This window comes from Leopardus geoffroyi, chromosome B1, assembly GCF_018350155.1.
Source record: "Leopardus geoffroyi isolate Oge1 chromosome B1, O.geoffroyi_Oge1_pat1.0, whole genome shotgun sequence".
NCBI lineage: Eukaryota > Metazoa > Chordata > Mammalia > Carnivora > Felidae > Leopardus > Leopardus geoffroyi.
Genome location: NC_059327.1, coordinates 51,533,246 through 51,556,867, shown reverse-complemented (window position 1 = coordinate 51,556,867; position 23,622 = coordinate 51,533,246). Strand labels below are relative to the sequence as shown.

The 23,622-nt window shown below is 39.5% G+C and overlaps 1 protein-coding gene across 4 annotated transcripts in view; it reads left to right on the top strand.

Annotated features, from left to right (window-relative positions):
• PINX1 (PIN2 (TERF1) interacting telomerase inhibitor 1) overlaps positions 1–21,492 on the top strand; it is an 87,712-nt gene extending 66,220 nt beyond the window's left edge. For all 4 annotated transcript variants that reach the window (XM_045462184.1, XM_045462196.1, XM_045462217.1 and 1 more), the window contains one exon: positions 20,801–21,492. In XM_045462184.1, the coding sequence (XP_045318140.1) occupies positions 20,801–21,268 (468 nt within the window). In that variant the 3' untranslated portion in view covers positions 21,269–21,492. The remainder of the gene's footprint in view (positions 1–20,800) is intronic.
• Positions 21,493–23,622: the final 2,130 nt, after the last annotated feature.

Here is a 23,622-nt window from a genome sequence, read left to right as displayed (position 1 = left end):
GGGGTGTGATTCTGTCCACATGGTCCTGGTTCCTCTGGTCTAGGAAAAATACACGGCTTCCACATTTTACCATGACTAGTCCCCTGTTTACCAGCGATGGATGAGCTACTTGGTGTGAAAAACAGATGTCACAGAACGGACTAGTTGAGAAGAGTAAGCAATGGCATCAGGGCCTCTTCACATTTTCACTGACTGCAGAAAGTGTCCACACCATTCACACTTGCCTTTGGCAACTAATTACCAGATACAATTGCCTTGAGAAATTCACCTGCAGTTTAAGGCGCTTCCCTTGGTGGCACGTGATAAATTATACCTAACTTATTCATCCCTTCCATCAGACTGTCACAAATTTACACAGTTAGTTACTACAAAACAACAGAGAAACTGAGAAAATGTTAGATTTCTCTGGCCATCAAAAACTTCAGCTGGCTGATTACTTTCAATGACTCTTTAGATATATTGACGAAGAAACAAAGGACAGAGGATTATTGTATAGCATTACAGGGTATTTTGGGTTAATGAAAATGTGGAAAAAATCACTAGGATCATGAACTCCAAATAGCATTTTAACAAATGCTTAAACTTATGTTTTGACTTCAGTAATCTAAACTTGGTGGAGTTTCTATTTCTATAAATAGAAATGCTGACCTGGGGAAGCTACTTTACCTAAGTACAATCTGAACATTTCATGTCACAGAGAATCTGTGCACCTTCAGCAATAAAATGGACAGCCTTATCTTTCTACTTACTGTGTTCTAGTTCTGCCGAGTTAACCAGGTAAAATCCTTTAATCTAGTGATAGACACATTCCAGAGTCTTTTTAGGTAACTAATTCTGCCATCTGGAATTTGGTGTGCCTAGCAACAAATTTCAGTACTTGTCTGAGGAGGAAAGAAGTAGTCACAGTGCATTGTTTATGTTCCTTTGTAACAATGCATTACTCTAACCTTACATAGGGTGTGTGTGTGTATAGATGTAGATGTACATAGACAAGCAACATACATTCCAAATTGGGTACCTAAAAATTGACCTTTCAACACTAGTTTCTTCAGTGTTGTGAAAAGTATTTACAGTCAAGATTTTCTTTAATTTCTTATTGAAGTTTGGAGTTTAAGAGCCTGTGTTCCACAGGAAAAAAAACACTTACTTGATGAGAACTAATTGTAATTAGTACAGCAAATTGTTTGTATAAATGAGATCATTAAATTGCTTGAAGCTACCTGAAAGAATTTCTTTTAAGTAATTGAAGTATTTCCCTTGGCCATAGGAATTCTTTGTAATTCAGCCTATTTTGTAATCATGTCATTTAGAGAATTTGTCATTGAAACACTGTTGGATCAAGCTTAATAATCTTGTCTTTTTTTAGACTTTGGTTCTAAGGTAAACTTTTAAGGAGGATTCATATTGTTAATTTACTAGGGCCAGTCCTTTTTTTTTTTTCCATTCATTTTAATTTTTAATTTTTTTAAACATTTATTTATCCTTGAGAGACAGAGCATGAGTGGGGGAGGGGCAGAGAGAGAGGGAGACACAGAATCCGAAGCAGGCTCCAGGCTCTGAGCTGTCAGCACAGAGTCCATTGCGGGGCTTGAACTTGTCAACTGCAAGATCATGACCCAAGCCGAAGTCGGATGCTCCACTGACTGAGCCACCCAGGTGCCCCAATTTCATTCATTTTTAGAGCAAAGTGGTATCCCATTGCATATACCACATCTTCTTATCAGTTAATCCATCAGTGAATACTTAGGTTGTTTCCGTATCTTGGCTATTGAAAATAATGCTGCAATAAACATTGGAGTACATACGTCTTTTCTTATTCTTTAGATAAATACCCAGAAGTTTAATTAGTTGCTCATATGGTAGTTCTGTTTTTAATTTTTTGAGGATGCTCCATATTTTTCATAGTGGCCACACATAGGGCCAGTTCTTCCATAGAAATAATGTGAGAAACTTAAACCCAGCCCTAAATTAGTAGTATCTCACTAACAGCTCTAAGTGTAGTTTAGCATATTTCTTGATGCTTATCAGTCATTAAATTGTAATCTTATGTAATTCCATTGGAACTGCTTTATAACAACCAAAAAATTCTGTTTAAAACTCAGTCCTTAACCTAAAACTTTATGGGAATTTTCCAAATAATTATTTTTTTCTTCCATAAGATTTAAATTAGAAGTTCAGTGTGTGTGTCAGAAATCACAGTACTGGTAGGTCTTTCTGATTGCCAAGGTTCTGTTCATTCTTATCTGAGCCTCTAGGAAGTTCACCCAGAGGTTTATTTCTTCTAATGGCACTCACACTTTGCAAACAGCATAAGGTTACAATGGTTGGGTTTTTATTTATCTTTTCTTCATCAGAGAGAGTTGTTTCAAACAGAGTAGTAGCAGTAATGACAGCCAGCCTCCAGTCACTACTGTCCCCTGACATCTAGGACCCCTTCTGTAATTCTCATTCCAACTCTTAAAATCATGTGGAGGCTCTAAGTTTTACTTGACTGATACTGAAACATTTTGTTAGCCTGAATTCCAAATCACTTACTTTTTCACAAGTGCCTAAACTTATTTTATATCTTGATTTCAATAACTTAAATTTGGTGGGGTTTCTGTTTCTACAAACAGGAAAGGTGACCTGGGGGAGATACTTAATACTTAAGTAAAATCTGAACATTCGTATCAACACCCTTTCTAAAAGGAAGGTGGCTTTATATTATAGGAAATTGTTGATAGACTCTGGAAATCAGTAAAGTTAGTTTTATTTCTGTATATCAGTGAAACTTGTAAATAGAGTGTTAGCTTTAGATATTTTTCTAATTCGTATTCCATAATTGTTCAAGTTCCAGATTGGAAATTGTGTGCCTGTTTACTTTGTGATCCTAAGAAAATCTTTTTAAAAACTTATGATATACTTTTTAAAGTTAAATATTGACCCTATTAATTTAGTTAAATCCAATCATTTAATTTTAGATTATCATCCTTAATGCTCAACCCATCCTTTCCTCCCTTTTAAGATGATAAATATATTATTAGGGAAACAAAAGCATGGCATTCATATTACTTTGTTTTTAATGGATCCTGGTTACTTAGAATTCTATTATGCATGATGCATGACACATTATCATCATTGGTCACATTTTATTTCAGACTCCTTTTTCCTTATAAGGATCTAGAAATGACACCTTGGCACTTTCTTAAAATTAATAGATAAAATTATAGGTCAGTTAGTTGAAGTAATGAGTGAGCCATAAACAGAGCCTGCTTTCCATTTATCTGTACTTTGAAGCTACAGGATCAAGCTGAGGCCTACTCGGTGTCTTTACATGAGGCTAGATTCTTGGTCCTGACTCCTGCAGTGTAATAATCTCTCATTATTTCATCATTCTTCTAAGAAATATTATCATAATTGTTTTCTTCCTATGTACTTCCCCTGCTTGAGACTTTTCCAGTTCCTTCTTCTATTTTGGATGTTTGTCCTTGTCACCCAGTAGCACTATTGCATGACAAATGATTGAGTAAGACACAGCCCCTACTCACCGTCTAGTTGGGAAGTCAAGATGTATACAGTCAACTGGAGAAGAGGTGAGCCAGAGGACTGGGGACGTGGTCTGCCAGAGGACTGGGGACGTATGTGAGGTAGTGATGAATTCAGCGTGCACAGATTAAAGAAGGTAGTAGTTGGCCAGCCTGAAAGGCCTCACAAGGAGGAAAGAAGAGCATCTCCACAAAGACACACATCCTTGAAAAAGCAAAGGGCCTTTTTGGGGGACAGCTGGCATACTGATATGGCTACATTGTGAAGGTGGATAGAGAGGGGTACATACCCCAGACACCTCTACCTGCTGTGGTACTTTGAAATAAATCCCTGAACTCATAACATTTCATCATAAATATTTCAGTACTTCAGCCTACATGTCTAAAAGTTAAAGGACTTTTTTACATAACTCCATGACTATTATACTCTACAAAAATTGATAATAATTGTGTGCTATCATCGATAATAAGTGTTCAGTTGCAGTTTTTGTAAATGTTACAAATTTTGTCTTTCTTTAAATCTCTTTGTTTGACTCAGGATCCAAATGAGAGTCACATCTAACAATTGGTTGATATAGGTTTTGTTTCTTTCATTCTGTGGATTCTCTCCAAATCTCGTTCTTTTTTTTTTTTCTTTTTTTAATTTTAGAATGAAATTTAGAATAGAAATTTTCACATACCCACTAACTGTTTACCCTGAGGTAATAAATAAATGATAGATATTTTATTTGTTTTCTTTATTTACCAGTTTTCAAATAGGGGAGGTTCTCTAGCATTCTCTGAATGTGGACCAATGAATTTTCCTTTGTGCATCACTCATGGAGTGAAATATATCTGTTACGTTTCAGTACATTACATTTATTATTTTTATTGATGATCATGTTTTCCATCTTTGCCTAGTGGAAGCCTCTTCAAGTTGGTTCCTGAATTCTTTTGACATGACCCTATAATGATATTTGATCATTCCTTCCTACTTGGTGAAAGATTTTCTGGACTTAACTTTGTACATTTGCTGCCCCAGACTTGGAGTCATCCATTTCTCCCTGGTTCCTTTTGATGGTAAATGATATTTAGAAACCACAATCTGGGCAGTAGGGTTGCTAACTGATATTAGGTTTGTCTTTATTCTAGTTCTTGTTACATGGATAGAACTATAATTTTTTTTTAATGATAAAATATATTGAGTTTCTACTCATATTACTGATTCAAAATTCAGGACCACAGGACTTAACATTATTAAGTTAGAATTATTATTAAGTAGAATTATTATTAAGTTACAATTAATAATTCCTGGAATCTATGGAGTCTAGAAATAAAAGCATTAAACTGTTATTTTACTCATTTGCTTATTTCTCATTACATACATGATAGTCACAAAATAACACCAATAACTTGATTATCAAAAAAAAAAAAGTAGATTTGAGGAGTTGTTTTGTTTTACCAGTTCTTTTTGTCTTTAGGGTATATCCTATTAGGGTATGTACAATCAAATTACAGTGTTTTAAAGTTATTTGGAATTCTGTTCTGTGTAGATATCCAACAACTGGTGCAACAACTGGTACAAAGTCAACGTGTTTTTGTTCCATTTTATTTTTAGGATTTTCTTAAATTTTAATTTTGTTAATGTTTATTGATTCTTGATTATGTTCTCCATTTTTATCCTCTTGATCATATTAGAAATTATTTACAATTCTGTAGTTTGAACTTTACACAGACTTTTATTTTTTTTATTTTTTATTTTTTTTTATTTTATTTTTTCAACGTTTATTTATTTTTGGGACAGAGAGAGACAGAGCATGAACGGGGAAGGGGCAGAGAGAGAGGGAGACACAGAATCGGAAACAGGCTCCAGGCTCTGAGCCATCAGCCCAGAGCCTGACGCGGGGCTCGAACTCACGGACCGCGAGATCGTGACCTGGCTGAAGTCGGACGCTTAACCGAATGCGCCACCCAGGTGCCCCTACACAGACTTTTAAATGGAACCTGGTCCTAAGATCTTTCTTCACTCTGGTTATCCCACTGGTCAGAATATATAGCTCTTACATAATCCTGAAAACAAAATGTGATTAGATTACATGCCGTTTTAAAACTTGAGCCACACATACTTGTGTGATTTAGGACATGTTATTTCTCTGCCATCTCCCATTCCCAGGTGAAAGAATGATATTTCTAACTAAGCCTGGGAATGGATATTCCCATTTCAATAATGGGATATCTAGGGAAGAGCTAGCCTCTTCTGCCAAGGCCACCTGGCAAGCTGGTTGTTCATAACGGAATACTTGTCTGGTCTTCTTTTCACTTCCCTAATAGGTGTCTGCCAGTTTTGCATAAAATGTGTGGTTCATTGGTAGAAAGCCCACCCCCTTAGACAGAACAAGGTAAATGAAAGATTAAGCTATAGGATTTAATCAGGAGAACTCGTCTTATCCAGATCATAGGGTGTCTATGCGAATAGACCTTAAAGCAGGTTCAGCAGAACACTAATTCCGCGGGTTGTTGATGGATTTTATACCAAAAAGGGTTCCAGTGTGAAATAGTTTGGGAAGTTCTGAAGTTTAACAGCTACTGGGTATATCAGATGATAGAGTGCTTTATGAATCAAAGGGAAGAATAGCATAAGTTTGCTTCACAAGTTCACTTAACCATGAATCCATCCCAGTTTTTCATAAAGGAGCATGCCATATTGGAGAAGTGCTACGTTAGAAAATAAAGCTGTCTCTAGATTTAACTCTACAGGACATGCATTAGACAGAGGAATGTGCTAACCCATACAATACCACAGGGATCAATTCAGCAAAATTCAGATTCTGGGAGAACTTTATAGCACAGATACCTTGGTGTCATCAATAAGAAGTTGGAAAAACAAATGAGGGAATGAGAACCAATAGCCTAAAAGATGAGACATATCAGCTAATCACAGTATATGGACCTTATTTGGAAGCTGATTCAAATGAACTGTAGTAAGAACTTAAAAAACAATAAAAACATTGTGGACACAGACTAAATATTTAGTGATGTTAAAGAATTTTCTATTAATCTTTTTGTGTGATCATATTAAAGTTAGGGATTTTTTTTAGAGCTGTTATCTTTCAGACACACTAAAACATTTATAGATGAAAGTATATGATATCTTTGATTTGCTTTGAATTAATGGGAGTAGAGTTGGTAATGGTTATGTGTTGATAATTGTTAAAGCTGGGTAATGGGTATTGGTTCGTTTTACTATTTTCTCTGCTTCTCTGTGTTTGACAATTTGCGTGGTAAAAGGTTTAAAAAGAAGACTGCTAAATTTTTAAATTAGAAATAACGAGGCCATAACTAATTTTAAATTTTCCTACTTGGTCTAGATTCTGCTCCAGCAGCTATCTTTGTTTCCCAGCCCAAAAAAGACCAGGATTTCTGAAGAAGCATAGAATCCTTCTTGGATTCAGAGGTGTCATTTTTTGCAGAATGAAAGAGGTCACCAGTGACATCCTTGTATATTTGGAGGACTGTCTCATAGCCTTGCTTGTTCCTTTGCAATATGGAAATGGAATTGGCCCCAGAAAACACTGGTTGTCTAAATGAGGCACGTGTGCCCATAGAAAGCCTTCTGTCTGCAGCCTATGGTTTACAGGCCCCTGTCAGAGCATAGACAGCTGATGGGTCCTGTGCTACGTGCCCAGGAGCCAGTAGCACAAAGCAGTTAGGGGCAGGGCCCAAAGCAAGGAAAGTGGTGGTGCATTCCAACCAGAAAGGAAGTTCTTACAAAAACTTTTATTCCTGTTACTGCAGTTTTAGCAAAAAGAGATGTAAAATGTGTGTGTTTAGTAAAAGGAGGGGGACAGTTTTATTTGGGCCACACCATTTTAAGATATATTAAAAACCTCATCTCTTCATTCTGTACCCCTTCCTACCTCACTCCTTCCAATCTCAAGCTGCTCACACACCCAGCCCCCCTTAGACTAGTTTAGTTTATTGCCAGTCATGATGCTGTCTGCTCTGGAAAGTAGCAGGAAAAGCTGATAAGGTGCTGAGGACAGAAATCTCTGGCCTTATCTCTCCCTAGCACACAGTGCTGAGAGTGCATCCTTTTCCTGTCCTAGGACAAGAGACATAAACCGACCATCTCCTGGCAGCAAGGACTTCAAACAGGGCTTGGGGGCCTGCCTCTACTTTCTATAAGAGCCAGAAAGGAGAAAGTGGGTCATTGCTTTTTTGAAAGTTGTTTTAGTACCAGTAAAAATGTATACCAGTTAATAGTTAACAAACTAATTTATAAGAAGACATTCATTAAACAAGAAGAAGAAGAAGTGGGGGAGTGAAGGGAAGGACTACCAAAACAACCCAAGAGTTGTAAGTCGTTGGACTGTTTTGTTTGGTTAGACTTTTGCCAGGGCGTAGGTTTGTACGGAGTGGATTAGATTTGGCTTTTTGTTTGTTGACAGATCAAGCGCATGGTTTTGAGAGCCTTTGTGATAATAAGAAATTGACACACAGATGGCCCAGTGTTGGAAGAGAAGAGTGAAATATTGGCTCATTTTTCCTTCTATCCTTCTGTCCTGCCAGGAAAACAGAAATAACATTCTCTCCCAGATTTTCATGCTGTGATATTATGAAAATAGGATGAAGAGCAACTTTCCTTTGGGTTAGAGTGCAGCCTTGACTGGTGAGCAAGCTATGCTTTGCTTCTCTTGCTATAGTCTGAAGGGACACCAGTGATGGGGTTCTGAGCATTACCATCCCCTCTGGGCCTTCTTTGGAGCTAAACCACATAAAGTCAGAAGAGTCAGCCAACCTTGACAACATTCTGAATCATCGGGTCCTCAGAGAGGAGAGGACCTGCTTTGCAACGTAAGACTTTACAGTATTGAGGAGACCAGGCTTGATACCTCGTTACCATTTTTGAGAGAAATTGGTCACTGGACAGTTCTGATAGACAGCTAATTGTTGAAATTTTAAAAGCGAATGACAACTTTAAGAATTGTGCATATTATATAATAGCAAAAGCCTGATTTTATTCCTTTTTTTAATGTTTGTTTGTTTGTTTGTTTATTTATTTTTGAGAGACAAAGAATCTCAAGCAGGCCTCACGCTATCAGTGCAGAGCCCCACGCAGGTCTTGATCCCACAAACTGTGAGATCATAACCAGAGCCGAAATCAAGAGTCGGACGCTTATCCAACTAAGCCATCCAGACAATGTCCCCCCTGCCCCTTTTTTTAATGTTTATTTATTTTTGAGAGAGAGACACAGAGAGAGAGAGAAGCTTGATTTTATTCTTGAAAGCTTCTTCGTCTCCTGACTCTGAGCTGTGAAATTATCAAGACTACACATTACAGTGTTAGAATTGTAATGGACCTTAAAAAACATAGCTGCCATTTTTGCACCTTTATTCATAGAGCTCTAGGAGTTCCTCAGAGATGCCTCAGGGGCCTTACAAGGGCACAGTAGGCTTAGGACATGAGCTTTGGGTCCCCCTAGCCCCACCTCCACCACAATTCTGATGCGTTACATATTGGCCCCTGTTTAAGATTGCATTTAAAGAGTATCACACAGAGCAAAACCGTGTTTGAGAAAAGTCATTGAGTAGCCCTACTTCCTTGCTTTGCACAAAGTTCACTTTGAGGCCCAGAAAGGCCAATAACTTATCCAAGATCACATATTCTGTCAGATGTGAGTCAGGTTTTTTTGACACTCAGGTGATTGCCACTTGTACTACATTGAATTCAGCACCTTTCTTTTTGTTCCTTTGGTAGCTAATACTGTATACAACCACCACTCAAAGGATGGTCCACAGACCAGCCCAGGACAAGGACAGAAATTAGAGTAAACATTTAGGAACTTTTATATTCCTTGATATTAACTTCTATAAATTGGAATTTTGGTTTTTTATGTCTTTTTAGAATGTCAGTTTCCTAGTATTTCATACTATTTTATTTTATTTTACTTAGTATGTTGCAAAAATCTTGGTCCACAATGGATTGGAGATTTTAAAAAGAAAAATAAATGGCCCTTCATGAACCCCGATAGTCTGAGAAGCACTGTGATATAGGGCATTGACTTTCTAGAGAGATGAAGCCAGTTAGGGGCCTCAAACAAGAAGCAGGTCTTTACAGAACCTTTCTGGATTCTGAGCAGGTAGGAAGGCAGCTTTACTTGTTCTTTTTGCTTAAACTTTTAATATAGTATCATTTTTCTTTATCAAGTAAAAATTATTATAGCTTGTATAAAACTAAGAGATTGTGTATTTAATATGTATAATAATATGAGGATTATATTTTTAATAGTAATGTTTTTTTATGAGCTCTTTAGAATTATGATCTCAATTTAATTGGTTATGGGTTTGTTGAACCGAGTTTCATAGTTGGTTTTCTTACCATTTAGTTTCTCTTTATTCTAAAAATAAATTCTCCCAATGTATTTTTTTATTTTAATTTTCATTGTTATTGTGATAAGATTACTTACATGAGATCTATTCAGGTATTATTATTATTATTATTACCAGTATTATTATTATTGTTTTATAGTCTGTCTCCCTTAGAACAGGAGCTCCTAAGGGACCTCCTTAAAGGGTCAGTCCCTAAGGGACCAGTCCCAGTCAGGTAAATAGTAGCTGCCTGGTGAATGTTCATGTGGGATTGGATGGACCAAATGTTTAGACCTGAGCCTTTTTAAGATCTTATTCTTGTGTAATTTACTTTTATTACATGACTCAGTGAGTTCAGAATTTTATTTAATGTACTCTTACTAACTTAAATATCCTTTAAACACAGAATTATTTTGTCCAACCAAATTTACTCCTAAAAAGTATTTTTAAATGTTTTTCATTGTTATTTTGATTTCTGGTCAATTAAAAAGAGTATATAGAGGCGCCTGGGTGGCTCAGTCAGTTAAGCGTCTGACTTTGGCTCAGGTCATGACCTCACAGTCTGTGAGTTCAAGCCCCGCGTCAGACTCTGAGCTGATGGCTCAGAGCCTGGAGCCTGCTTCAGATTCTGTGTCTCCCTCTCTCTCTGACCCTCCCCTGCTCACACTCTGTCTCGTCTGTCTCTCTCTTGAGAATAAATAAACATTAAAAATATATATATAAAGATTAATCTGATATAATATGCAAGAATTGAAGAAGGGGCTTTTTTTTATTTTTAATTATTTTTTTTAATGTTTTTATTTATTTTTGAGAGAGAGAGAAACAGAGCATGAGCAGGGGAGGGGCAGAGAGAGAGGGAGACACAGAATCCAAAGCAGGCTCCAGGCTCTGAGCTGTCAGCACAGAGCCTGATGTGGGACTCGAACTCACTATGAGATCATGACCTGAGCTGAAGTCAGACGCCCAACTGACTGAGCCACCCAGGCGCCCCAGGGCTTTTTTTTTTTAATGATTTCACTTACCTAAATTAATTTACCTCTCTCTTTAAAATAATCTTGAGTATTCCAGATAACTATTTCTGTTCTAATCCTAGTTTCAAAATACTAGGTTCTCTGAATTCTTCAAAAAATGCTATTCTTTCTATAATAAGGGGCCTAAATTTGAGTTTTCATGATTCCTTAGCAACTTTGAAGTCTTGTGTGGAGTAAAGATGGAAGAGACATTCTCTGTTAGCCTCTGCTTCTGTTCTTTGAGATTCAGATACTAGCCTTCAACTGTGGATAAAACTATTTGTCCTGCCTCCAGGGAGCAACGAAGAGAACCAGTTGACCTAGAATTATAAAATGTAGTCAATTTGGATTATTTTTAGATTTCATTCAAAGAAGTTGGTGCTTATGTCACATTGATCATTTCTAGCTTTGGAGGAGCCTCGTTTATCTTATAAGGGCCAGTATGTTGTGAAATGTTGTCACATGAGTCACTGCAACTTTCCAAGCCTTAGGACCTTTCAGGGAGGCAGGAAACCTGCTCCTTTTTTCTTTCCCCTCTTTTTCCCCAGAGGCTGTATGACTCTTGTCAATAGTTTTGATGTCAGTTACTTGAGAAGTTGTTGCCATAGAGAACCATCCTTTTAAAACATGTTTATGTTGGCTTTTCTTAATGAATGGTAATTTGAGCAGCTGACAAGGCAACTGGAAAAAAAAAAAAAAGAAATGAACAGCTTTGTTAGCATTGGCCTTCATATGAGGAATTTGGCGTTATTTGTATTGCTCTACAGTTGTCCAGTACATAGTGAGATATTTTGTCCCCTCCAGTTCCCCATTATCTTCTCTGAGATGTCCAGTTTATTTGTTGGAGTTTGTAAATTCCAAGCAAAGTTCTGATGCCTAATTATTAGGAAGTTATCTATAGGCTTATAGGGTGTTGAAAGTTCTCTTTGATATCTGGTCACTTCATCACCAGACTTTCTCCTTGTCTACCATCCTTTGCTACTTGAAGTCAGACAGCAGTTAGCAGCCTCTCCACCATTCACTAGCATTAATTCAGGAAGTTAGCAGGAGACAAGAGATTGAAAACTCCCATCAAATCCAAAGCCCCCCAGTTCCATATATATGTGTATGTATATGAGTCTGTATGTGTATGTGTGTGTGTATACTTCAAAATTATCCAACATTTCCAAACAGCAGATCATATTTTATGATAAATTTATTCATTTCTTTGTTCAGCACATATTTACTTAGCATCTATGTTTATTTATATACTAGAGAGAAAACACACTTCTACAGATATTTTACTGATGAAATTCAAAACTTTATTTATAGACACTGATATTTGAAATTCACATAATTTTTACATGTCATGACATATTCTTTTGATTTTCCCCCCAATTTAAAATGTAAAAACTGGAGCATCTGGGTGGCTCAGTCGGTTAAGCATCTGACTCTATAGATTTCAGCTCAGGTCATGATCTCATGGTTCATGAGTTCGAGCTCTACATTGGGCTCTGTGCTGACAGTATGGAGTCTGCGTGGGATTTTCTCTCTCTCTCTCCCTCTCCTCCCCCTCCCCTCCCCCACTCATGCTGTCTCTCTCAAAAATAAATTTAAAAAATAAAATGTAAAAACCTCCCCTCCACCCCGAGAGAGAGAGAGAGAGAGAGAGAGAGAGAGAACGAACACGAGCAGCGTAGAGGGGCAGAGGGAGAGAGAGAGGAAATCTCAAGCAGGCTTGACAGCACAGAGCCCAACATGAGGCTCGATCCTATGACCCTGAGATCATGACCAGAGCCGAAATCAAGAGTCAGACACTCAACCAATTGAGCCACCCAAGTGCCCCATTATATTTTTTATTTTTACCCCAACTTTTAATCAAAACTTCTCTTCAATCAGGTGGAGTTTTACATTTGTTTTTAACCCTTGTGATGCTTTCTAATACTAAAAACAATTGTGTTTCCCAGGTAGATTCCCTAAGACTGGTTACAGCTGAGACTTGGTATGTTTAGCCTAACTCCAGAGTGAGTGATGGAGATCTTAAAAAAAAAAAAAAACACACAGAATTTCACACTTCAATAAACCTTTTGTGAGTGCAAACAGCTCTTTGTCAGTAAAACACTGAATGTTTCCAATTATACGGAAACCAAAAAGGTACCTAGAAAGCAAAAGAAATGCCAGTGTGGTGGCACACTTCTTGCTTTCTATCTAACAGTATGGACCACTGCTTAGCTTACCCTTTAGAGACAGACCCATTTAGTTGACTCCCTAGAATCAGAGGCTTTCCCAGGTTGTATTTTCTGCTCAAGATACAACATACCTGTACCTTAACAGCTTGCTACCAGGGGCTTCTAGTGGAACTTTCATCCAGCTATTTGTCTTCTCAGAATAAGCCCCTACCTTTGCCTCTGATATGCCCGAGAACTTTCTTGCTGTCCAACTTTTTCTTTTACAAAAACAGTTCAGCCCATGCATGTGGTTTTGTTGCTGTGTTCACCCAGTGCACAGAGTGCATGTGACGGTTCTCATACAATAGGACCTATTTTTTTTTTTTTCCAACTGGGAGGTGACTATGGAAACGTGTAGTAATAGACCAGAGAAGTGTGTGGATTGGTTGACCGAGCTCCTCCACAGCACTAAGGGCCACAGGAAGTAATTGGCTGATCACTCTGAAGGGCACTCACTGTACCTTGCAGTAGTTAGAGAAGCAGTGTGCACCAGAAGGCCTGGTGGCATCTGATGAGAAGGGAATGGTTTCATCTGGATGGAAAGAATATACACTGCAAAATGCTAACTGTCTCCTTCCTACTCTTCCAAGCACCTTCTAGTCATTAGGCCTGCTTGGCATGCGGACATATCGGTACCAACAAATACAAAGCTTATGGCTCAGTGGGTGGCAGTGGGGGGTATCTTTCAAGCCTTGTAGGCTGGTGTTTTGTGTGCTTTCCTTGAGCACTCACCATGCAGTTGTTCCTTATTAGAGAGTATGTGTGCTGAATATAAATGAAATAATAATGGTCTTTGCCCTCAAGGAACTTAACATTTCCTTGGGAAGATGCTTACAAAGCAAATACACAAAATCAGAAAACAGAAGTCATTAATTAATTGCTAGTCACAGACAGTAAACAAGACAGGATGTTCCACAAGGGATCGGGCTTGTTGAAAGAGGCAGTTTTGCACTTGGTCTTCAAGAAGGTGATGCACCTGGGTGCCCGGGTGGCTTAGTCGGCTAAGCGTCCGACTCTTGGTTCCAGCTCAGGTCATGATCTCACAGTTTGCGTGTTCGAGCACCACATCAGGCTCCTTGCTGACAGTGCAGAGCCTGCTTGGGATTCTCCCTCTCCCTCTCTTTCTGGCCCTCCTCCACTCTCTTTCTCTGTCTCTGCCTCTCTCTCTCTCTCTCTCTCTCTCTCTCTCTCTCTCAAAATAAATAAATAAACTTAAAAAAAAGAAGAAGAAGAAGGTGGTGCACCTGACTATGTGTAAAAAATCTGCGAGGACATCATCGGCCCACATACCGAGTGACTGCATCAGCCCACCCTGCCCCCTCCATTGGCAGAGGGTTTAGTGCATACACATTCTGGCAGGACTTTCATCTTGACAAGTGATGAAACTACTTCATGAATTTATACCTGTCCAAAATGAATGGATGCAATTTCGACAACCCAAGAGTAGATCAAGACATAATTTGTGTTTGTCAGAACTGTCCTGGTGAAAACTTGGAAAAGATACAAAATGTTCTTTCAAACCACTCACTTGCCAAGCTGTCTTAACTTTTCACAGACTAATCCAACACAAGCTGAGGACAGACAGATGAGACTGAAAGTGAACGTGAGTTCATCACAGGCAATAGCTATCAGAGCTAATAACTCCAGTGGCTAAATCCATTACTCTTGAGCTCTGGATGTCTACTTTTTCTTTCAATGAGGAAAGTTCATTGAAGGATTACTGTTGCAGCATGCTCTCTGTGTTTTAACGTGGAAATCAAAAGCCTTCAGTCATCTTATCACTTAAGATCAGCAGTGACATATGAGAAAGGCTGGTGAGCTGAAAGGCTTTTGCCTTTGAAACCTCACCCCTGGACTAGTCGGCTACCATGAGTTAAGATTTTATATTTGCCCCCAAACACCTAACTGAATCTTCAATCCAGACTGCTTTGTTTTCCTGCCCTGCAAGAGACTAACAACATTCTTCTGAGAGCAATAAAGAGAATACTCTTTATTTGGGCATTCTGCTGTTAATCCAGTTTAGTACACATGTTTGAAAGGCACAGATTATGAACCCAGAAGTGCTTGAGCACATAGCTCATTAAGCTGCAGAGCCTCTAGAGAGAAATACTTAAGAGAAACAAAGAACAAACTCATAATTCTGTAGACATTTGAGAAAAGTTGACATGCATAGCTTGGGGCATCTTCCAGGCACCTGAGATGGTTGCGTTATATTATAATTGATGTCTTCAGAATCTCCCTCTGCAAGGTCTTGTTTCCTTTGCATCCATTCTGCCCCACCGTCCCTAATCCCAGTGGTAATTTAGAACCGCCAAAACAAAAACTGTTTTGTTCGGAACTGCCAGTGGTAATTGGGAACTGGTAATTCGGTGTAATTGGCACACAGTATGCAGTCTTGAACCACTTGATCTAAATGTTGCTGAGAGAAAACAGACAAAGCAAGTCAACAGTAGGAGGGGCCGCCTGCCTCACCAAGTGATTGCTGTCTGCATTCGAAGTGTCCAGGTGGAGGTTGTAAGACATTTGTCCAGGAGGGAGTCTTGCCTTAGGTGGAAGGTTGGACTTGGCTTTTACTTCCTGCTTCAAAACACTCACACTTTGCTAAGTGAATTTACATCCTAATGTGACTAATTAAAAAACTCTTCAACCTGGCTTTGGGCTATTTTTTATTTTTATAAATTGCAAACTAGACAAGAGTCTTTGTTCTGTTTCGAAAGTAGTGTCTATTTCTGGTGACATTTTTTTCTACACTGAAGCTTTGCATCAGTTAATTTCTGCCCTCATCAAAGCTGAGTCCATGGGTTATATGACCAACGAACGTATATTTCAGTTTTAGGATGATTTCTGAAGGAGAGGAACAGTGACAAGTGAGTCTGTGTGACAGGCTAAAAGTTAGGATGCCGAGTGGAAAGAGAAAGGGCTTTGTGTCTGGCAGTCTTGGGGCTGAATTCCCCTGCTGCCAGTTCCTGCCACAAGATCTACTGCACGGTTAAGTGTTTTGAGTGTCCATTTCTGCCTCTGTAAAATAGAGAGAATGCCTCTCCTCGGGTTGCTTTGAGGGTCACATGAGATGACTTATGATAATAAGTGACTGGCATGTTGAAGGCATCCAAGAAATGATAGCTGCTTCCTTCAGTACCCCCAGGTATGGCCACTTTGGGGAAAGTTGCCGTATGTGATTGCATGGAGTGTTCCCACACGGTTTTTCTAGCTTGAACCCATTGAGGTTCTGTGAAGTGAGAAACAGGTCCTCCTGAGTTCTCACCCACAGAGTATTTATTAATTGGGTAGAAATTAAGTCCCTAGCTATCATTTGGGAAGACTGATTATCAAATGTTTTTTCAACACATACTCTTCTATGCTCTGAAAGAAAGGAGAACACTGAGGCTTTCTGGGAACAGACAGTATTAACTCATGAAACAGTTTTTAGAGCAACACAAGAGTAGTTTCTAAAATACATCAAAAATATTTAAAGTCTCTAAATGTACCTTGGGCCTTTCTGACTGACAAAAAAAGAAGGTAGTACAGTGGGTAGATTACAGATTTAGGAAGAGGTGTTTTAAACTGTTTTATTAATTCCATTACCATTACCATTTCCCCTCCTCATTCACAGACCTCTTTCTTTGAAAAGCTTATTCATCTTAAGTCCTGGGCATGCACAGCTACACTGGACACGTGCCTGCCCTGGCTGAGTGTGGAATCTTGTGAACTGACCGGTCATGGTCGGCACAAAGGCTAGGGGTGCCCATGTCAGAGCCCAGCTCCAACACATACGACTCTCCCACCTGCATGTGTCACTGGACCCCAGCGAAAGCCCGCATTTCTTCTTGCACATGCCGTTCTCAAGCCGGGACTTAAAGAATCCTGGATTGTGGAGGCATAAAAGCCAAGGGAGAGGTTGCCAGGTTATTCATTACAGAAGCCCACCACATTTTTTATTCTAGTCGGGTAAAATCATTAGCATTTCCCTTGCTGTGCCTTTGGAGAACACAAGGTTAGGGTATGTGAAAGATCAGTGGAGATTTTCAAACCAAGGTCTAGAAAAAGAGAACCTTCAAAATTGTTAAGTACAAAATGAGAGCTTATTATTTTTTAAAGTTTTAGATTTTTACTACCTTCCTTTGAATTTGGGATGATTTCTAGGATGTAGGTGTAAAATAGATGCATCCTCCAGTTTTTGTTTTTATTGATTTGAGCCTCTATATAGTGTCCGTTCTTTTAAGCAAATTCTAAACAGCTGTTCAGTACAAAACAGTATTTGGCTCTTTCACCTCTTCTGAATGGTCTTACTGGATCTGCTCTTCTGCTACATGCGTTCTTACAAGTGGTATAAAAAAGTTTCCACAGGTAGACTGTAGGTAGATTGGTCTCACTGCTTGGCTTAGCAGTGGGGTGGTAGTTTTCAATGAACAGAGTTGATCGGCCTGCTTGTATACTGTCTCACTGAGCCTTCTCTCCTCTCTTATATCATAGAGAAGTGGCCAGCCACAAGTGTCTCTTCAGAGATCAGGAAATTTTAGGCCTTCAGGGGACCTTAGAAGTTACCTCATTTTGGGGCGCCTGGGTGGCTCAGTCAGTTAAGCATCCGACTTCAGCTGAGGTCATGATCTCGTGGTCCATGAGTTCGAGCCCCCCGTCTGGCTCTGTGCTGACAGCTCAGAGCCTGGGGCCTGCTTTGGATTCTCGGTCTCCCTCTCTCTCTGCCCCTCCCCCCCCCTCTCTCTCGCTGAAAAGTAAATCTTAAAAAAAAAAAAAAAAAAGATGAAGTTACTTTGTTTGACCTACTTCTTTGGCTTGATAATAGGTAATTGAAGCCTAGAGAGGTTATGGGATTTACCTGAGGACCTCCATTAGTTAACAGAAAGAATTAGAATTTTAAAAAAAACAAAAAAGTTTCTGAACCCAAAGCTTGAATCAAATGTTTACTAAGGTGACTAGCTAACCATATCTCCTTTGGTAGTGTTTAATATGGAACTGGAAGTTTTCAACCTATTTGTAAATTTATTTTACTCGTTTTTAGAACATTGTTAGCAAACTGGTGCATTCTCAAAGTTTACAAAGTAGTTAAAGTGACATTTGGTATTACAGATTTTTTTTTTTTTTTTTTTTTGAGGTTGTATTGTGTGTTTAATGGAAATGTGGAAAGGTGCAAATTGTTTGTATTTCAAACAACTAGAAAGTAACTCTTGCTTTTTTCGGTACTTACTTTGACGTAGAGACAAAATATGAAAAGTCCTTGTTTTCTTGAAAAGCTGTACATTTTTCATATTCACGGACAAGAATGTAGAAACTGGGATTACAATCACTCTAGTAAAACTAGGTTTATAATTTATAAAATCATAAAATATGGACTTATGAAGTATGAATCCTGGGCACTGCTCCTACAGGAATTCAGATCTGCAGCTGATTCCTGCTGTTACCATGGTTTTTAAAACAGATACATTCCTGTAGTGTGGGAGGGTGGCTGCCCTTGGCCTTAAATGGCTCCCTTCATCAAGTCTTTGTTTTGCCTACACTTTCTTTGAGATAAATCGGATTTGGGTGCTGGCACCTCTTGCTTGTCTCCATGCCCTGCTAAGCTTGGTGTGCAGTAGCCCATGGTTATTAAAATCCTTATCACCATAAGGAGTTAATTATGAGCATAGTTATTTTCTGGGATTAGAAAGGCCTGCTGAATTCAACAAGTGACTCAAAAATAGTCTTATATTTCCTAATAGTTAAAAGTGTGATTAATACCAGCAGCTAGTTCTGTGATTTAACTGTTAACAGCAGGAATTCAGGAGGTAATAAATAGGTGAGCAAGGTAAGGAGCCATAAGATATAATTTAAATTTGAGTTCCTCAGACACAGAAGAGTTGGCCCACATAAGATAAACTCCTTTTAATGCCATGAAACTAAATGAGATCTGTTTTACATAAACGGGCCACCTTCACAGACTATCTACTGTCTGGGTGTGGTTGTGTGCCCTTAAATGGAAGGCAAGACCGTTCTTGTCCATTAAACCCGGATTAGCTAACACCAGGAGACCTTGAGAAGACTTTTTGTTCTGCTGTGCAGAACTTCAGCTTTTTCAACATTTAAGAAATAAAAAGACAAATGACCTTGTGTTTTTCTCCTGGGGCAGCTATTTTTAATTTTTTTTGCACAATTACCCAATGGGATTGCAGCCAGAATTGAATGCTGATAGGTAACATTTGAACTTCTTCCCAAGGCTTAGTTGGTTTATTCTATATGTTCTGCATTTTACATTTCAAAATTTGAAAATCGGCCACACAATTTTGTGTTTTGGGTCTTGAGTAAAATAAGGTGTGTGTTGATTGGATACGTTGTGATACAAGGTGAGATACCCTTTGGAGAGCTCCCTGGGGTAGTGGACACTCAAAGCCCAATTGTTCGTTGATGGAATATTAATTCTGCTGGATGCTACGTTAATTCCACTGAGCTGGTTTTTGAGTTCTGTATCAAGAAAATGCATAGTCCGTTTATATGTGTTGGTTTGTGATAAAGTTCGCTGCATGGGCAGGACTTTGCCTGCCAAGTTCAGAATAATTTGTAAAATGCTAGTTTTCAAACTGATTTATTCAGAAAACCGTTTACCCACCCTTCCAACATGAAAGGGTCAGACAACCAGTCTCTTCCTGTGAAAATAAGTAAATATGAAGGAAGAAGCCAGGTAATTATGGAAACCTAAGTTTAGCATTATTATTTAATGGCTTGATTACTTTAAAATTTTCTGTGGGCACAGTTCTAGATATTGACATGACTTAAAGCATAGTCCTTATATTCTTTATCTTGTAGGTACTTTCTTTCCTCTCACATGTTTTCATTGCCTTACTGCCAGCCAGCCACAACCCATATGGTGATACCAACATTTCATTTTTTATTCTAGCCTATTAGGAATTTTCTCACTTCTAAAGCCTTACAGCTGAATGTATTTATTTAAAATTAAAATATAAACCCCACTTAATCCCAGCTGTTATGAGTGAGTAAATTCTTCACATTTGGAAAAAAGACTTAACACACCCATGAGTATCTAATCCATGTCAGCGTAGGGATGGGGCCATCTCCCTTCTCTCCGCCCCCAGCCGAGGGAAAGACGACTCCTCATGCTAACCTGTTCTTTCTGAGAAGAGGAAGGAACACCTTCACTTCCAGTCACGGTGTGTCCTCTCCTGGAGGGCCACCCTCTGCCTTCAGAGGAGACAGGTGTTCCTGACACACCAGCTTCCGGTTGGTGTTGGGCTCCTGTTATAGGAAGGGTTAACATAGGCATGTGTCATCTGTGTTTCTAGGTCTAATGCACAGAGACTTGTCTAATTGATAACAGAGCTGAAATAGGTGTCCAACAAAATCACAAAGCTAGAGGACTTCAGTGTCCATGTTTTTTAAGGGAGACTCTGGTTACTTAGTCATCATTTATAACATTGTTGCTAAGGAGCTGTTTACTCAGAATTCCAGGTAGGTGACTTACGAAGCTAACATATGAAGTTAGCTTCTGTCTGGTCGAATACAGCTTTCAACCAGTGTCTGGCCGCCTCGTTCTGTGCTTTGCAGTTCAGCTCTACCAACGGGGAGAGAGAGATGAGGGGGAAGCCAGGCACTCAGCCTGGTCTACTGGTGAGTGAGAGTAGCTCCGTGTGCAGGCCCCCAGGATGCTGTGAGGAGTAACCAGCTGATGCCTAACTGATTTTAACTTTCTTCCCCACCTTAGGATGATTCCAGCCCTGCCACTCCAGATGGGAATGCACCCTCCACTACAACAACCAGTGCCTTCACCATCCAGGAGTACTTTGCCAAGCGGATGGCAGAGCTAAAGAATAAGCCACAGGTCATAGCTGCAGGGCCTGACCTCACAGAGACCCAAATGGAAAGAAAAAGGGGAAAGAAAAGAAAGAAGGAGGCAAAAGATAAAAATGTGGAGAATTACACCGAACCCAAGGCCAAGAAGAAGAGAGACCAAGTTGAATGGCAGCTCAGGGACCCTTGTTGGGACGAGAATTCTGGTGTTTCTGCTGAGGATGGAGAGGATTGTGTGTGGCCGCCTGATGACCAGGACATTGCCCCAAAGCCCAAAAAAAGGAAACAAAAGAAAGAGCTACAAAAGCAAGTTGAGGTAGCAGTGGATGCTATATTAGATGAAATACCAGTGAAAAAGAAGAAGAAGAAAGGTCCCAAATAAGTTCTCCAGAGCCAGGGCCTTCCAGCCACTCAGATGTCAGGGCACCACGAGCAAACACCTTTGGCCTGAAGTCAGAACAGAGTTCACCCAAGAGGGCTTTGACATGCCCAGGGGTTGCTGAGTCTCGCCCTCTCACCACGTTTTTCCCAGCGTTTATCCAGAGAACTTTCTAATGTTCCAAATCATGGCTCTCATAAACAAATAAATTTCTTTTTAGACTGTGAGCCCTTCAGCATGAGTGTTTATTCATATTTATCTGAACACATAGTTATGTGTGTGTGCACATGTGTATGTAGGTATGTCACAGTCTGTATTTGCTCTTGATTTCCTTCAGTAACAATGAATTTTGCTTCCTTCTCAAGGATTTAGTCTAATTAAAGGATTAAGAGGCAATAGTTTAGATTCAGATAGTTCTTTTTGTTCTATAGCCAACCATACATTTTTGCCAAGCAGGTATTATGTGATTACATTCCCAAATCAGAGCGTTGTTGGGTTTAGTTTGGTTTTGATGGGGAAATTGTTTTAATACCCTCTCTTCCACTGAGCGATGATGGCCATGTGTTCTGAGGTCTTCTCCCCAGAACGTCAGAGTTTAGGAAGTGAACTGAGACTCTAAGGATAGTGTAACCTTCCCATTCTCTCAGGATGCCCCTCAGCCGTTCCTCAGCCAGTGTGGGCCGTCAGATCTATTTCCATGTGGTCGTGCTTGGGGATAGTCCCCTGTCGTGGGCTCTGCCTTATTTGTAATGATCAGGAGTTTCAAAAATATTTAGAATATAAGGTAATGAAATTAATTTCCTCTGGAAGGCAGTCTCTAGATTGGGACTGCCTTATGAAAGTTCTTAAAAGTATAATTATTACACATATAATAAAGGTATCTTTCCATCCTGCTCAAACTAAAAGGTGTCACCTCGTTGTGTTTATCCTTCTCTCTTCCCACACCCTGGCAAGTCTCCCGGTGTGCTGGTTAAGCTCTCTCTGTGCGGCTTTGCTTCAGACACCCTCACGCCCTCTTTGGGACACAAAGTGAAAAAGGTTTGGAGATCCAGGCCTACTGTTTTCCCAGCGTCTTTGCCCTCTTCTGCTTACTTTCTTCTCCTCATCTCTCCCTTCTTTTCTTCATCCTTTTCCCCTTTTACTCTTTCTTCCCTGCTCTCTCCTTATCTTTGCTCCCCCACTTTCTTGTACCCCCTTTCTAGCTTCCTACTCCCTGTGTCACTCTTGCAGTTTGCTGCTGTTGGCCCGCTCTGCCAGACCTGTGAGCATAGCTGGGAGGGGTGGCGGGTGGGGTAGGCTATATGCGTCCTCCACCTGATTTCTAGATTGCTCTGGGGTAGTAGGAACCAGAACTCCCACACAGGTTGATGACCTTTTGCCCTTGATTCTAACTCTCAGGTTACATGTTACACATGAACCATGGCCCTGAAATGCTTAAAATTGACAAAATACATAACATTTGGTTTTAAGTCTTAAGAATTCTGAACAGTGTTGCTAATTGTTTAAACATACTCACACACACACACACCCCACAGAGAAAATTCTCAGGAGTTCAGAGCCCGAGATCTAGTTTCTCAGTTTTATCTTGGCCCCCAGAATTTAGAATCTCAGGCTATGGTCCAGTCTAATAAAACACCCAAGATTTTTTATAAAACAGTTTTTGCATTTCAGAGTATATTTTTGAGAGAGTGTGAGAAGGGGAGGGGCAGAGGGAGAGAGAGAATCTCAAGCAGGCTCCACGCTGTCAGCATGGGGGCTGACTTGGGACTTGATCTCATAAACTATGAGATCATGACCTGAGCCAAAATCAGGAGTCAGATGCTTAACCGACTGAGCTACCCAGGTGCCCCAAACACCTAAGATTTTTAAAGTCAGTTTTCTTTACGGAGACACATGCTCAAGTTATCTCTTCTTGTCCTATCTTGTTTATGAAACTGTACTTCCAGAAAGGAGTGGGAATGTATGAAACCTAAAGGAAACTATCTTTTAAGTATATATATATATATATATATATATATATATATATATATATATATATGTCTTTTTTTCTTTTTTATTAACTTTCACTTCTTTTACTAATAAAAATGAGTGTCAGGAGAATATACTGAATTGTGTGTAGGAGGAGGAAGCAAATGGCTATGTAGGAAGCAGAGTACAATGCATCTGGGTCAAATGGGGTGAAGGGGCAGCTGGAAGACCACAGGCCAGAGGTGCTGAAGGGACGTTCTTTGGAATTCCAAGGTAGTCACACAGCAAGATAAAGCACAACTTCCATAGAGCAAGCCTGTAGACTGTGATGATTATTTTCTGAGAGAGAGAGAAGGAGCATGAGCAGGAGGAGGGCCAGAAGGAGAGGG